This window comes from Apteryx rowi, unplaced genomic scaffold (genome assembly GCF_003343035.1).
Source record: "Apteryx rowi isolate R43461 unplaced genomic scaffold, aptRow1 scaffold_67, whole genome shotgun sequence".
Lineage (NCBI taxonomy): Eukaryota > Metazoa > Chordata > Aves > Apterygiformes > Apterygidae > Apteryx > Apteryx rowi.
Window position 1 is genome coordinate 749,091 of NW_020450949.1, and position 16,975 is coordinate 766,065.

The 16,975-nt window shown below is 51.1% G+C and overlaps 1 protein-coding gene across 1 annotated transcript; it reads left to right on the forward strand.

Moving 5' to 3' along the window:
* NOL9 (nucleolar protein 9) lies at positions 1–7,120 on the forward strand (the record flags this gene model as incomplete). Its single annotated transcript, XM_026085430.1, has 12 exons — positions 1–108; positions 185–410; positions 599–726; positions 905–1,043; positions 1,634–1,730; positions 2,478–2,575; positions 3,514–3,675; positions 3,860–4,148; positions 4,934–5,045; positions 5,359–5,536; positions 6,328–6,461; positions 6,785–7,120. Coding segments are annotated over 12 exons (1,800 nt in total), but the record flags the coding sequence as incomplete, so codon positions are not given.
* Positions 7,121–16,975: the final 9,855 nt, after the last annotated feature.

Below are 16,975 nucleotides of genomic sequence, written 5' to 3' on the forward strand. Positions count from 1 at the left end.
TTCGCCGCCTCCTTCGTCCGCGCCGGCATGGTGCCGCCGGCCGAGGCGGGCCTCACGGCGGTGGAGGCGGCCGAAGGCGCCGCCGTGCTGCTCCTGGCGCCGCAGCAGGTAGGCACCGCCGGGCCGCGGGCACCGCTGCCGCCTCCTCTTCCTCCTCCTCCTCCTCACGGCTGTCTCCTCGCAGGCGCTGACGTTCACCGGGAAATGCCGCCTCACCTGCCTCTACGGCGCCGTGCGCGTCCTGGGCTTCGCCATCGCCTCGCACCAGCCGGGCCAGCAGCTCTTCTCGCCGCCCACCCACTGCGCCCTCGCCCTGGAGGCGCTGCCCGCCGAGGCCCAGCCCGTCGCCGACCTCCGCCAGCTCCGCGCCGCCGCCCGCGCCGCCATGCGGGCGCACCGCGTCCGCCGCCGTGAGTGGGCACCGCGGCTGGGGGTGGGAGGGCTGCAAACTCCCGCGGGGCGCGGCGGCCATTTGGGGTGCGGCCGCCATTTGGCGCGCGCGGCGCGGCGGCCATTTGGGGTGCGGCCGCCATTTGGCGTGTGGCGCGGCGCGGCCGCCAAATGGCGCGCGGTGAAGGCGGCGTTTTTCGCCTTGCAGAGGCGCGGCTGAAGGTGATGGCGCGGTTCTCGCCGCAGTGCGCCGTGGTGCTGCTGGAGCACCTGGACACGCCGGTGACCCGGTTCCTGCTGAGCCACCCGCCGCTCTCCCGCCTCTTCGAGCCCCAGGTGAGCCGCGGCGTCACGCCGCCTGCCCCGACCCGGGCTCCGCCTCGTCGCTCCGGGTCCGTCCCCAAAATCAGCGTCCCGCAGAGTCAAAAAATGCGCGGGAGTCCCATCAACACCTAGCACCCACCCTTGTGTGACCTTACACACGCCGCTTAAGCGTTTCTCCACCGATTCCTAGAAAAAGGAAGAGCCGAACTTTGCGCCCGAAGACGCGGTTCTGGCGTCCGTTGGCATTGTCAAGTGTAGCCCTGAACGAGGCCTGCTGGTGTCGGAGAGCATGTTCTCGGCCCTGGAGGAGCTGGTCCAAGCGTGTTGTGGTGAGCGCTGTTTGCTGGTGCAATTGGCTGTTTGGGTTGTGTTAGTAGTCTAGAGAAAGGCTCCTCATGAATTGTAGTTAGGGAGACAGGCCCCTTGTGGAAAGGCTTGTTTGGGGGTCGTGCTCTTCTCTAAATAGTGCGGGTCTTGGAGCTCTTTCATCATCTTGAGTGGTTTGTGCCTCTGCTGCTAGAGAGGTAGTTCACTGGTGTGGGGCACTTTCCGATTTGACATCAGAATTCTCGTTTTGCTCTTGTTTGTGGTGGGTAGAAAAAAATGCCCCCTCGTCTATCCAGCAACATATAAAATGTCGTGAGCAATTAGAACTCATAAATTTGGATTTTTGTGCTAGAGCTGGCTTTTTCTTTTAGGAGCCTTTTTTATTTTTGGTGGTACACTTTGACACCCTTTTCTCTTTGAAGGATTTTTTCTTTTCTTTTTTATTAGAATGCTCACATCCCAAGTAGAACACTTAGTGGGTTTTTTTTCTGTTCTTTTTTCATTTTCTGTTTCTGTCTCAAATACATGTAAGCAGGGGACATCAAAGTAACTTATGGTACTGGTCCGTTTCAGAGTATGTTTGTCTTTCCAGCGGAAGATGAAGGTGTCCCTGTGATTATGGTGTGTGGTCCAAAAAGCGTTGGGAAGTCAACATTTAACAGATACCTAATTAACCTGTTACTGAATCAGTGAGTCTTTTCACTTTCTCTAGTTTTAAGTACTGCATGTGATTTAGGGTAAGGAAAAAAGAAAAACCTGACTGCCAGGATTCTCAAAGTTACCGTTTGGAAGTTGAATATTTAAAAATAAATAAATAAAATAAAATAAAATTAGGAATTCCTGCTTCAGGTTTCTTCCAGAAAAGCTAGCTACTTAAATATTTCTATTGAACTGCTACTAATTTGATGTCTTGGAGTACATGAACTACTTGGACATCAAGTAGTTAGGGTTCAGTAAGGAATGGGGAGTCGTACCATTTAAAAAATATATACAGAAAGTTGTTACAACTTGTTAGGGTCTTTCAAGTTTCCTGCACAACAAGATGTGGAAGCTTGTTCTCTTAATCATTACTTGCCTAAAATAAAGCTTTTATAAATCTCTCATAGTCGGTCTTGAAGTGTCCTGTTAGCATGGGATAGGTGGTGTGCCGCTTAGTACTGCCTCTGGTTATCATTCTAGCCTCTCTTCTCACGGATGGAATAGTACGGAGCTGTTTTAATAGCATAAGCATATAGTATGTGATCTGAAATGTGGTGTAGATGAGTCCTGTGAATTCTTCACTTGCCTGATCATACTATTTGTTCAAGTGGTAGTTTGTATTTTGAGAATTTAATTTTGATGACCTTGAACAAAATTAGATTGTGCTTCTGATACTTTGCAAGTTGTGCCCTTTTTATTTTTAGTAGGAACTAATACATTGGCTTCTTTTATTGCAGCCTTCCCTCTGTTGAGTATCTGGAATGTGATATAGGTCAAACCGAATTTACACCGCCTGGGTGTGTGTCTTTAACTAACGTAACAGAGCCATTTCTTGGTACGTATTTTGCTGTTTTCTGCTATTGCTGAAAACTGGTTTCATTCTCAGAAGGTGCTTTCTGAGCAGAATCTGTACTTTGGGAGAACTTGCCACGTCTGTCACAGGCACATAAAAAGAATAAAAGAAAAGCTGTAAAAGTTTCCTTGCTAGGGGCCTCTAAGCTTTCTGTGAAAGTCTTGTTAAGTAACGTGCAGTTATTCTCCTGGGTTGTTTCTTTGCGTTTTAGAGAGAGGAGAAAATACTTGTTTAGGAGCAGGTTGTGGCAGGCAAAAGCAGATTGCCAGCTTTCAGATTTGTAGGGTCTCTTTGGGAAAATGTTTCTCTTTCTTTATTATCTGTAGAAGCAGGTCTAATACAAGATAAAAGTAGCTTGAGAAATATGAAGCAGATTTGTATAAGTTGGGGCCTGTTGTTCTGAGCACAAGAAAACTATAACCAGAGAAACTGCTAGTATTTTTGGTCTTGCAGATCACCAGTGGTTTTGGGTGCTTTTCTAAAAAGGATAGCACCAGACTGGTTTACTTCCTGGATAGTCTGTCACAGCGAGTAGGAGTTAATGTTTTCAGAACTAAATTCGATCTTGTACAATGTATCACTCATTGTAGTTCAGGATGTTTCTTCTTTATGTGCTTCTGCTAGTCCTAGTCCTCTACACTCTGTACTAGAAGATAGTTCCTGAGTTTTAAAAACTCACAAACGTGAAAACAGATTTTTTCTTTTCTTTTTTTAAAAACAAACTGGCACAGAGTTGTGCAAGAGAGACAAAAAGCTTCTCCACAGGTGCTGACTGCAGAAGAATGACTCTTAGCATATTACAAACAAACAAAAGAAACCCTTGAGTTTATTTCAGAAGAGATTGCATGTACATGCTGTAGGGATGGGAGTTTCGCTTTGAATTACTGAAACTACCAAAGGTTTGCTGTTCACTTTTTCAGGTCCGCCATTCACTCATCAGCGAATGCCACGTAAGATGGTGTTTTATGGACAGTCCAGTTGTGAGCAGGACTCTGAAAGATACGTTGATGTAGTGAAGTACGTGTTTAACTCCTACAAGAAGGAAGTGCCTTTAGTTATCAACACCATGGGCTGGGTGAAAGGTAAACAGCATAAACCTCTTAAAAGATGATGCAGAATGACTGCTGTGATCTGTACCACCACACTTTCTAGGTCTGGAACTAGAAAATACAGCTTACTCCACGTGAGCCGATATTACTGTTCTGTAATCGGTGTTAGGGCTTGTTTACACAGTAGCAGCAATCATGTTCCCTTTGCTTCCTAAAGGTGATGGGTTGCTGCTTCTGACCGATATCATTCGGCTGCTGTCACCCAGTCACGTTGTTCAGATGGATGTGTATGACTGGAAAGCTATGGCTCCGCTGACCCCAGAGCATGTTCATCTTGCTCCTGGCCTGTATACTAAAGGCAAACAGCAACCCAAATGCAAGCAGATGGATGCAAGCGGAGCGGAGGACTGGAAGCCCCCTGAAGGGGAGAAAGACGCGTCGGCTCCCGAATATAAATTGCTGTATGTTCATCCAGAATTCCCTCGAGCGGGAGTTGCAGGTGAAGCGTAAGTAGAAAGTTAGTGCTATGTGGTGGATAATGAGCTTAATAAAAACATTCTTAGTCCTGACAGTAAATGCATAATAGAGAGCTTTCTCTTTGCTTTGGCCTTCAGGGCCCTATTACATCATTCAGAGTTGATTAGTTTATTTAGTGTCTTGTGTTAGGGTGGGGAGGAACAATAAACAACTCCTCGAAAACAAACAAAACGAAAAAAACAAGCAAAAACCCCAAACAAACAAGCCTGTTTCTAGTGTCTGCTGTCAGTTACTTAAGTCTACCCTGGGCTTGGCTTCCGCTTGCAGTCGCTGAATGTTAATGCCTTTTTTTTTCTCCCTCTCTCTCTCTCATTCTCTCTCTCACTAATAAGTTCCTTACCCATTTCTTGCAGACCTAGATGGTGATTGCTATCTCTTAGTTTCTTTCATACTTCAAGTCAGTCTGTGTTGTTTATATCTCTGAAGTGCATATTTTTCTGGACCTTGAATCTTTCTTGCCGATTTTAAGTATTATGCTCTGTCTTGCAGCTGACTAATTGAAAGATGCGTCAGCATCATGGTCGGAGAAGGGAGGCAATATCTAATAAGAGACTTTTTTTTAACTACTTTGTTTATTAATGCCTTTTTGAAACTGAAATAATACCCTAAGCCCTGTGTTCCTTTAGAGTTAATAAGAGCGTAGTTCTAAGTTTTCTTCAGTGTGGGAAGATTTAAAAATTAAACTGGTATGAAATAGCGGCTGATATTGTTGTATACATTGCCTTTTCTTGATTTCTTGTGATTATTTTTCCAGCCGGGTACACAGCAGTGTCTTACGTGACATGGCAATACTGGGTTACCTTGGTCAGCTGCAACCCCCAGACATAGGATCGGTACTTCCGCTACATAGTCTTGTGCCGTATCAGGTAAATTGAGGTTTTTGAAAGACTTGGGACTGTTGCAGGGAGGCTGGCTTTTAGTAATTTAGAGTTCTGCTTGTACTGCAAATGTTTTGTGGAACTATAGGGGGAAAACACCTCTGTAAACTAAAAGGAAAAAGAAAAAAGGAAAAAAACCCTTCAGTGCATTTAAGAGATTTTTGCTGAGGTGTCAATGTGGCATAGTGTCTTTCTACCCATGTGGGTTGGGAGCTCTCAGGTTTTGTGTGCTTAGCATTGTCTCTGAAAAACCGAACTAAATTGATGTTGAGCTAATGGTATGCAGGTTTTTTTCCCTTAGGTACCTTTTAATGCTGTTGCACTCAGGGTTATTCACACTGATGTTGCTCCTACCAACATCATGTATGCCGTGAATGCCAGCTGGGTCGGGCTCTGCAGGATACCTGACGAAGTCAGGTCCCAAACTGATGGACCAGTCTTGTTGACACAGACACCGGTCTGCGATTGCCTTGGCTTTGGTGAGTGACTCCTAGAAACATTCCCACGTGTCATATTCTGACAGGTATATTGCAGAATGACAGAATTACCGATTGTCTCTTTCAAAGGCAACTGAAAAAGTAGGATTAGGTAAAAGAATAAGTGTACACTGCTTCAAAAATGTATTATCTTCCATTATAATCTGTGCTTGGAGTCCTTTGTTTTCCACTAACGTGTGGTAACAGCTATGGGGAATGTCACTGAGCAGTGGTTTTTTTGTAGCTTGTTTTCTCACTTGCTCTTTGGTAACTTGACAGATTACTCACTTTTTGGAGTTATGTTTTCAAAAATAGGTTCTGAATGATTCACGTGAAAATCCTTCAGTTGCCAGAGAGACTTAAATTCTTATTTCACATGCAGAGAAAAACAATTTCCTTTCTCTGAACAGAGCTGGAACAATAGCGTTTGTGGCCTCAAACTTGCAAAGGGATCTCTGAGTACTAATCTCAGTTTTCTTTGCAGAAGACTGGATTTAATATTACAGTCCTGATTTTATGAGCTCAGTATTGAGCTCCTTGAAGCTTCTGTAGGAGCATGTAGCTATAAACAGGGATTTATAACAATTTGAGAAACTAGCTGTTTTTAATCTATGCTGAAGTGCTGGAACATCAGGATATGGAAATGCAGGTTTTTCTCAAGAAAGATGTTTGGAGAATCCCGTTCTTAGTTCTGGAAGAACCATCTATTCAAAGAGCTTCCACTGTGTGCAGCAGCTGTACAAGTCTGAAGTAATTCAGAGGATTTAAGACTGAACTTTGCATATATTTTCAAGGAATTGTCCGAGGGGTTGAGATGGAGAAGAAGCTTTATCATATTCTGACACCAGTACCTGCTGAGAACCTAAGACTGGTGAACTGTCTGCTGCTTGGAAATATCGCTGTTCCAAATTGTATTCTTGTGAGCCAGGTAAGAGCTGCATAGGAAGTAGGTGGAAGCTGTTTGAGGTTAGCCTGGCTGTATATAAATAGGCTTGTGTGTGTTCGGAGGCTTCTGGGCATTAACAGGTGGTTATCCTACTAGGAATTGTCCTTAATGCATAAAAATAACTGAGGGGATATTGTTTTCAGTTTCAGGGATATCAGTTTTCAGCTATCAGTGGGGGTTGTTCAGTGACACCTTAACTGCTTTTCACCTGCAGACTTTTTCAGTCTGTTTAGAGGAAAGAGAGAATGTGTTCTAGCTGAAGACTTAATTTCCTGAATTTGTTTCTCTGTTCGTGTTTTTTCCAGCAAGGATTTGAGGGAGAGATACCTTATGTCACATCGGAATATAATTACAGCATCTTGGGATCTGGGAAGCTGAAAAAGAAGAAGCATTTCAAGAGAAGGGAGTACACGTTCCCGTGTGATTTCACTTAAAGACTTTGAGAGCTTGAATTACAGCATTTGTTTTATGGAGTCTTGCGAGAGCTAGGTATATTCACAGAAGCCCCAGATACTGTGGAGCTCTGCGTGACCCTGAACAAGTGTCCAGTGTGGATATTACAACATGTCCATTTTTATTGTTGTTCTTTTATATTTGCAATATGTATTTTGGTGTTTTGTAATAAATATCTATTAAAAATATTGGTTTGGTATGAATTTTTTTTTCTAAGCCTATACTGACTGAGGCATAGCTAATGGAACTTGGGAATAGTTACTGAAAGCTCCTTCTTTCTTAAAGAGCAAGTTAGTAGTGTGAAGTGATTCCTTCTCCTGTTTAAATTTTAGCCTTTAGTTCACTCTATATTCAGAAAACTATCCAGTGTGCTCTGTGTGTGTGAGAGAGAAACCAAATCTCTCTGTTACTCATGATTTTTGGTCAGAAATTGCACAGATCATTCTTTCCCTGAATCTATAACTAACTTGCATCTTTCTTTGAGAATTTCGCTGTGGGTTTTTCTGTTTGCTTAATTTTATATAACTATTTTAGAAAATCCTTTTTCTGGTAACTGAATGTGGCCACTGGAGGGAGTCAGCCACTCACCAGAAGTTCTCTCCTGAATTGTTACAGCTAAACTCGGCACCCGTTAAACTGGGCCACAGAGGCTGTTGTGATGGTGCAGTAGAAAATGCCGATGTTGGCAGAAATGACCGATGAAGTGCGTCTGCGTTTGCCCAGCGCTCAGACGGCGGCCTGGGCTGCTCTAACCTGGCCTACGTGGCCAGTGCGGAAGTGGGGCACAGCTGGCAGCAGGCAGCAGCAGAATCCTTCTACGTGATGCCTTGAGAAAATGGCTCTTAACATAGTGGTTGAAACCAGAGGTTGTGCTCCAATTCTAACTTGTACCCAGATGTTGAAATGAAGAGGTGTGTGTGTCTCTGGGAACCCCTCAAAGGGGAGGCCTGCCACCTCACGCGGCACTCAAGCTATTGGTTTATCGGGTTTTCTTTCTTTTTTTTTTTTTTTCCCTATGCTTCTGCCTTGTTCTAGCTCTATGTACCCTATTTTTATTGTTTAAACTCAAATGTGCTTAGAATAAATTTGGAAAGAGCTTTTGCTTTGGCTCTAGCTTGAATATGCCATCCAACTATTTTTAAATAGATTGTGGTACTGCTAGAGGCTAAATATTTATCAAGGGGGGAAGAACTGTTACCCACATACCACTCAGAGCAACAGTGTGGTCTCATGTGATTCTCTTATCTGGTGTGTGCTGGATTGTCACAGAGTAGAGAGGAAGGTACTGAGGTTTGGTGTTTTAAAAAAAAAAAAAAAAAAAAAAAAAAAAAAGTTCTTGGTTGGGGCAATGACTCGTTCCTGAGTGAAGATCAGCTTGGGGGAGTCGTGGAGAGCTGAGTAAGCTTCTTGGCCAAGCTGAGAAGCTATTTGGCAAATATTTGGGAATCTGGAGAAATGCCTCTGGATGGGTAACTTTGGGCAGTCGGGCTTTTGATGTATCCTTTACTGTAAAAAGTAACCTCAGTTTTATCTGCAGTTTCTGGAATTGTAATTAATGTAGAGCGGCTCTGTCTGTGTCCCAAGGTACAGATTTTTTTTAAGTGATGTCGTCAGCTTGGCGCAGCTCGGTGGGGTGTGCCGTCGCCTCGTGGCGCGGGAGCACCTGCGCCCCGGCGGGCAGGCTGGGACGGGACAGCGCGGGCTCCGAGGCGGCTGCCGCGTGTAGACTTCCCGGGCCGGCAGGGCAGGGCGTCTTTTCCCAGCTCCTCGGTTAGTGCTCTGGGAGGCCGGAGGCAGTGGATCCTGCAACCCCGCTGCAACTTAAGTTGCCTTTTCCAAATAGTTTGTTCGGAAACTTCTTGACTACGTTCAGGTTTTCTTCTGTGTGAGAAGGAAGAATGCCGTATTCTGCTAAATATCAGGTTCTTAGGCTGGCTACCAAAGTGGATGTGAGTAATCTATAAAAAATGAGGGAATGCTTTTATCTGCTTTATTAGGAGATTTCCTAATGCTTTAGAAATGTGTACCTGTAAATGAACAAATTAAACAAATGGACTGACTTTACTGGAGAAAAAAAAGAAAAGCTCTGTGCAGTACTGCTGCCTTTTAAAGAGTTAAAGCTTTAACTTAATCCAGTCTTAATTCTCCCCATATGGCTAGGTCTGGCAGCACAGGAAAGGCTTGGCTGACAATCTAGCCCGAACAGTGGCTAAAATAAATATGGGGGCCATCTGTGCAGCAAGGGAAAAAATCACATACAGAGCACGGGGCCTCCTCAGACAGCCCTCGCCGAGTTAAATGTATATTCGAGACCCGCTAGCAAAACAAGGGCAGGGGGGAAGCAGGGAGCAGGAAGAAAACCGTTCAGTTGTGAAAGGTGAGCCGGCTCTGTGAAATGTCAGAGCCGAAGGAGCCTCCTCTCCGGGCGAACCGGAGCGGGTTCAGCGCCTGTTGCTGCGGTAACTTGCCCCGCTGCTGGTGGTGCTCATTCGCCCGTGGCTTGAGTTTTCCTGAGGATTTGAGAGTGCTTCAGTGGACGGTGAAACTCTGCCTGCGAGGAAGGGGTGTGCGTGTGCGTCCGGAAAGTTGCGCTGCAAAACTCGCAGTTCTCCTACCTGGCAAGCGGCAGGAGCCGGCGGGGCGGAGGCTGGCGGCGGTTGGGTTACAGCGTCTGCGGGAGGGAGGCAGGGCAGGAGGGAGGGATGTCCTAGCCGGCGGAGGAGGGAGACCTGGGAAGGCGGATGAAATGTGTGGCTCCTCCGAGAAGCCAGCCCTAAAACACCGCACCGGGGCGGGGGGGAGCCGGGCGGAAGAAGCAAGCCGGAGGCGGCCGAACGTGCCGCTTCTCGAGTCACGGCACGGTAGCTCGAGAAGAGCCCCGTTGAGCCTGACCCGGAGGAGAGAGCAGCGGCGCTGAGCTCCTCCTGCCAGGAGCAGAGCCCCGCGCGGCTTCCTGGGCGTCTGAGCTGCTTGAGGGGCTGTTGGGCGCAGCACCGCTCCCGCCTTGACTCTGCTCTCTTGACCCCCAGGGACTGCGGAACCGGCGGCCCAGGACCATGAACTCTGTGCTGACCAAGTGCGGGTCCCCCCCGCGGAGCTGGCTCAATCTGCGCCTGGGGATGAGTGAGTAAACTCTGCTCTACCCACACCTCGGTGTTTCGTGCACAATCTGTCGGAGCGAGCCGGAGACGGGCGTTGCCGTTCTCCGTAATACCATTTTCCAAACGGTAACTAATCAACGGATGGTTCTGCTTTCTAACAGCTAATGAGTCTGCTGGTGCCCCACATGCCTTGTGCCCTAAGCTACTCCCATTAATCAGCAATAATAACTTAATGGTATAGAAGCTGAGAACGCTGCAGAACTGCGGAGGACAGTTCAGGGGAATTAGCAGCGATCCGTTAATGAGAGGAGGGCTGGCTTGTCCGTAGGGGCATCTTCCAGTGGGAGGGAAGGAACCGAGGAGTGACACTTGGCTGATTTCATGCCTTGTCCGGGGTGAGAACAAGGTTTTCGGTAATTGCTGGTGCTTAGAGGCAGATGCTGCTGCTTCAAAGAGTGGAAATCCTGGTGTCCTGGCAGGAGAGCTGGTTCCCTGCTTTCATGGCAGAAGGACTTCTTGTAAGGATTTGCTTACAGGGGAAAAGAAGGAATTGAGTGGCTGGGAGCTTCAGGAATTTAACACTGTGAAATGTTGTTGCCATAGCATTTAGGTGCCTTTTGAACTAGCTGAATGAAGTCATCCTTCATTCCAGGACGGCATGTGTGCAGGGTAAGCCAGGCTTCGTGCTGCCCACGGCTGGCTGAAAAGGGCACCCTCGGGGAGATGCTGCGAGCGGGCAGTCGCTGGCATTGCCCGTTGCTGGAGCACCTCTTCTTCTGCGGAGGGGTGGCTTTCGCTCATGCCCTGCAGGGAGGGGGGACGCGAAATGCCTTTTCGGCCTCAGTCCCAGCACTGCGTTCTGGAAATGATCCCGTTGGCAGCGGAGCAGGCTGCTAGCGGTGAGCTTGTCTGGTCTGCATCGACGCAGCCCGCCGGGGTCGCTTCGCAGCCCGGTCTGTGTATAAGCTTGGGAGAAAAGTAGAGGCTATTGGACTTCCTAACATGCAAAGCTGTGTGTTCGGGTGACTTGCACGCAACTGCTGTGTAAAAATAGCGCTGCTCCGCAGGCCTGGGCAACGCGTGCGTGCCCCGAGGGCGTGCTGGTGGGCTGGGAGCTGCCAGCTCTGCCGCATGGCGACGTCCGCCCTCGGGAATGGTGCCGGAGCAGCGCTGCGGAGCGGCCCGGCCCGGCCGAGCTCCCGTGGCGGCTCCTCTGTGTCCGGCCGGCCCCGGATGCAGCGGGACACGGGTGCCCGTACGGCGCACCGCGGCACTAGGACGCTGTAAACCCAGGACGCAGCAGGGAGCTTTTGCAGGCTGCCCTGATCCACGCCCGCGGGAAAGCCTCGGCGTGACGGCGGCTCCGAACATCAAACGCGCTCAGAACAGGAAGGTCCCCGAGTCGAAGTGCGGGGAGGAGCAGGGCAGCGTGTGGCCTGGTAACCGCCGTGGCCGCGGCTGAGCTGTGTGGCCTGTGAAGAAGATAATGATGCTCTTTTAGGATTTCTCGTCTTGTTTCGAGTACTGTCTCCTGGCTTTTTGTGCTTGTTTCATTGATGGTAAACGCTTCAGACCGTAGTCATGAATATTGCCATTATTTGCATCTACCCACAGGTTTCAGCATCTCCTTCAGTCTCTCTCTAACATGGGAGTAGGCAGCGTTTCCCACAAAAGCAGTGACTTTGCATGTAGCTTCTGGACAATCTTAAAATATATTCTTTTTTGGGGTGTTACCGCAGATAGCACGTGAACACAGAATTTCCTTCCGTCTCAGCCTGTTGGATGCTACTGAAGCCTCCTGATTTTTAGCATTGCAACAGACAGCACAGTTGAATTCTTAATTAGTTAAAATTTAAAGGTGGAAAAAAAACGAAAGAATAAAAAAAAAGGGGGGGGGAAGTCTAGTGTAAAAGATCTGGCAGGTCATCTCATCTGCTCTCCTTTCTCCATGGCATAATCTCAGGTGGGTTTTCTGCTCTGTTTTAAATTGAATGATAAAGGATCCAACACTTCTGCGCATGGACTGCTCTGAAATGTAATGGAACACACTATTAGGAAATTTTTACGATACTCTGACGTGGAGTTTTCCATTGCTTATACTCTTTCTTTTCTCCTAGCAATATCTTCTTGGATATGTTCTAAATAATTTTCTTTCCTTGGTGTTTGTGCTCTCAACAGTCTGGTCCTCTGTACTGTGCTCTCTTTGTATAGGTTGGCTAAAGGGTATGTAATTCTCCACATTGCTCCTCCTTACTTTTTAGCCAACGAACGTGGAAATAGAAATGCGGAGACACGCTACACCCATATTCATGGCATCCGAAGCTAGGAAACCTGAAGCCATTCTGGATTTCATCTGAAAAACACAATGGTTTTTAATACCCATCTTCTAAAACACGCTGACGCAACAGTATGAATACTACAGAATTACTCATTTTCCCCACCGGACGTTGTGGTCCCATGTAAATTTGCACACAAACAAGTGAATGAGCAGCGCGCAGCCCCGCTGCTGAGCTGACGTGTGGCCAGATGCAGCCTCCTGCTGGCGATACCATTTCGTGGCCGACTGGGAGGCTGCCGAGGCTGGTGATCTCTGCGTATATTCCAGCGCACTACGTAAACTCGAGCGCTTTCATCTCCAAAGTCTTTGCTTACCTCTGCACTTCTTCTTATCTGAATAAATTTCCTTCTCGATGTCTCTGTGCTCATCCAAGCGCATATGGTAAATGTACTCTTGACAAAGACTGCTGTGATCGTGTGCAGGCCCTCGTCCCCCGGCCCACCTTCCTCTTCCTCGCCGTGCGACGGCGGCGCAGGCAGGGCTAGGAGAGGATGGAGTCGCTCCATGAGTTTTACATTTTCTCTTTTCCCCCCATCGTGAAAGCCTTAATTGGTGTTTCAAGAATGACTCTGCGTGAATCAGGTGTTTTTTGATTCAGAAGCGTTGCAATCAGTAAGAAATTGATTATTTGGCACTTAAAATATCAGTGGTGTACTAAAGTAAGCAGTATGTGCTTTTTACGTGTTTTAGCATCTATTAACTTTTGATGGCAAGCAGGAATGATTCTTCAGTTCTGGCTGCCTTTTCTGGCACAAAGTACCTAGAAACAACAAAACTATTCTGAGCATGCGTTGCTTTTAAAAGAAAATGGTCTCGATGATGAATTTCGGGACTGGAGTTGTCTTAGCCTGGCTGAGCTTTTTTGTGCATTTTTTTCCAGTTTTAGGGAGAGTTTTGTGTGATGCAGGAATCCAGCTGCCTTGCACATCTTCATTTTAGTTAGAGAGGAAAAAGGTGAAACCTGTTTCTCTTAGTTTATTCGTGTGTGTCTGTCTCAGTATTAGCACTGGCTACAAACAGCCAGCAATGCTAATGCTGGGAGAAAAATTTGCCAGGGAGGAAACAGCGGTGTTTGAACTTGTCCCTGGAGACCTGTGGGTAGAATCATTTCCATGTTTACTAAGCGTTGCTGTAGGGATTCGGTTTGGTTGTAGCTTGTGTCGGTGTTTCGCTTTTTCCTCCTCAAACGCTAGCAAGGCTAAGACCCTACGGGCCTCTCCCAGGCAGCGCCCGGGGCTGGGCACTGCGGTTTCGGCTGGGTCTCGGGGCGCGGGTTGCTCTGGAGCTTCGGTTTTGATTCAGGAGATCCCTTGTGAGGGACAGGAGGTGTTTCTTGGGGTGCGCTACGTGTTTTCGCCTCTCCGTTTCCCTCTGCAGTCTTCGGACGGCTCTTTCAGCCTTCCTTGTGAGGAGGGATGCTGAATTTCCGTGCTGCGGTAGCCTGGGCGGAAGGGGTGGGAAGCTGCTCCCTCTGGATGCCTGCACGAGCGGGACTTGGCGGGTCGCACACAAAGCGCGCAGTCAGACGTGTGGCTCCAGAGCTCAGGTCCGGGTCCACACGAAGTGTTGGTGCTTTGCTTCCCGCGGGCTCGTTCGTTCCGGGAACAGATCGCCGACCCCGGGCGCTCGGTCGCGGAAGGGGCTCTAGGTGTGTGTCCTGTCGAGTCAAACTCTTCTCCGCCGGAGCGCTGCTCGCGTTCTGCGTGCAGCCGCCCTCTCCCGGCGTCCGGGCTGCCCGGCGGATGGGGCTGGCACCGCGTTTGCCTGCTCCCCTGCAGTGCTCCCAGTGCGCTCCCGAAGCTTTTCCATCTCGGAAGTGCCCTTGGCCCTCTCGTTCCTCCTGCAGCCGGCAGAGCTCTGGGGGCCATTTGCGCTCTTTGGTTTCCAGAGCTACTGACTGCTCTGCAGCCTGGGAAAGGAGACCGAGAGGGATTTTTCCCCCCAATTTACTGTAACGTGCTGCGGTCTGCTACTTGGCCGCGTTTGGCACGTTCGTTTACCGCGCCTCTTGGCCACCTCCGAAGCGTGAAGGTGTGCAGCGGTCGGGGGGCTTCCCGGGCTCGGCGGAGCGGCGCCTGGCCAGCGCGGGGGCGTCCTGCTGCCCCCGCTGCTCCCCATCGGCCCCCGGAGTGGTGCGCGGGCAGCGGGGCTCGAGCCGAAAGCCGGCTCGTCATTGCGGCGGGGCCGTGCCGGCCGGGCTGTTGCCTCCCCGCCGCTTCCGCAGAGCTGCGGCTTGCGGCCGTCGGAACAGAGCGATCCCCTGCTGCTGCCCTCGCCTCTCCTGGATGCCGCAGTGCCGTTCGGCTGCTGCCACCCCGCGAGCGCCATTTTCCGTAGGGCTCTGCACGGCTGAATTTGTGCCCCAGAGCCCCCAGCGAAGAGCTGACTGTGGCTGAAAGAACCAAGAGAGGATTTAAAAGCAAAACAAAACTTTTATAATCTGCATAGATGGCTTTAACTGAGCGGGATTTGGATCTCCTCAGTGGCTGAGTCAGTATATGGAAAATGTGGTTTGATGCAGACAAACCTGCAGTAAGACGTCTGGGGCGATAAGCCAGCAGCAAAGCGCGCTTTCAACTGGAACGGTTTCGCAGCACGGCTGCTGCGGAGCGGGGCGCGGAGATGGCTGCAGGAAACCCTCCGCAGCAGCCGGTCGGCGGAGCTGCGGGGAGAAGGGGCCGGGTGGCGCGGGGSGGGGGCGGGGGTTGCAGGGGGGAGGAAGATGCGCGGAAGGAGGGGACGGGCAAGGCTCGCGGGCTGCCGAAGGCGCCGCAGCGCTCCCGGCTTCCCCGGCGCCCGGGGAGCGCCGTGGGGAGGATCCCGGCCTGCTGTCAGCTGGGCCGGTCCCATCCCAGTGGCTCTGCTGCTCCTCCTGCACCCGCTCGGAGCCGTGCAGCGGGGCTGCAGCACAGCTGGGAGTGTTTCTCTCCTCCCTGGGTCCGCGAGTCGCCTTCTCGCGGGCCGTTTGCGTCCCTTCGCCGGGGATGGAGAAACGTAGGGCGCCCAGGAGGAGTTAAGGATGGGGGGAAATCAAAGCAGACGGAGCTGATTAGCTGCAGAGACCCAATTGCATCCGCGCTGATCCCAGCGTGGCGCGTCCTCCGTCTTTGCCATTCCTGGCCTCAGGTTTGCCGGTGCTCGGCCCTCCCGGGGTCCTGGCTGCACGCTCCTGTGCGGTGGCACGTGGGACCTCGGGGATGGTTGCACCAGTTCTGCACAGGCTGGGAGCGCGCAGGGCCCCTGCGGCTGCTCCAGCTCCTCCGGGAGTGTCCCCTGTGCATCACCACCACCATGCCATGGGAAGGGCTGCCGGCGGCGGCGCTGGGGCAGGCTGCGCCCGGGAGCCCTCGCGGTGTGTGCGGGGAGGGCGCATCCCTTCGAGCAGGACCGCGACGGTGCGCGAGGGCTTGGAGAAACGCTTTCGTCCTGCCGCCGCCGCCGCATTGCTCAGTCCCAGGGGCTTTTCTGCACGGCCTCGTGTTCGGCTGGTTTGGGACGTGCCCTCGCAGGGCTGGCTGGCGGGATCAGCGAGCGGAGAGGCGCAGAGTGCTGCAGGCGTCTCCGAACCGCCACTCCCCGGTGTCGCTGGGCCGACGCCGTGGCGAAGAGCGATTCCTGTTGCGCGGCCACTTTCCAAGGCGGGCAGGACCCTTGCAGGAAGGTGCAATCTGCAAATACAATCCTGCACTGCTCTTGCAGGCCTTAAACCCTCCTCGACGCTTTCCTGTTTGCTCAGATTTAGGGAGAAATATTCCACTGAGCGAGCCAGGGAAAGCTGGAGCAAAGTCTTGCCGCAATCTTAAAGCAGGAATCGCAACCAGGTGTCTGGGTTCAGGGTGGAAAGCTGGAGAAGGAGCAGCGCCGGCGGGCTGGTTCCTCTGCTCTCGGGTTTTGCCAGCTGCTCCAGTTCGCAGGTCCCCGTCCCCCGCCATCGCCGCCTCCCGGCGTGGAGCTGCGTGTCCTGGAGGAGCTTCCAGCATGCCTTTTCCTGCGGGAACTCAAATGCAAACGCTTTCGTTGCAAAGCTGCCTTGCAGCTGAACGCGTCCCGTGTCCGGGACTGGGGGCGCTCGTGCCGGGTGCCGCCTTGCCGCGGCCGGGGGGAGGCGGTTGCTGCCGCTCGGGGAGGGCGGCGGAGGCCGGGGGAGCCGGCGGCGGGCCGGGCCGGTTTCAGGAAGCGGCTTGGTGCGCTGTGCGGCGGAGCCCCCGCGCGGTGCCGGGGTGGGTGCCGGAGCCCCCGCGCCGCCTCCTCGCGCCGAGGCGCGGCCAAGGGCTCCGGGCGGCGCATTCCTGCCTCGGAAAACCCACCGTGGCAGCAGAACTGCCGAACAGCCCCGCTCTTCATGGGGATTATTTTAATCACAAACATGTCTTGTCTCCTCAGCTGAATTTCTTTCATAGACGGCGGAAAGTGAAATTCGTGCAATGTCTGTGGGAGGCTGAAGAAAGGGCCTTTGTGCGCCCCGCGCGGGGCGTTGGGCGGCCTCCAGCAGCGCCCTCCGCCGCCCGCGGCTCCCGGCTCGCGTGATCAATGCTCCGCTTGTCCCCGGGCCCGGCCCGCTCTTAAGGCGGGAGCCGGGCCTCCTCCCGCCGCGCGCGGGTGCC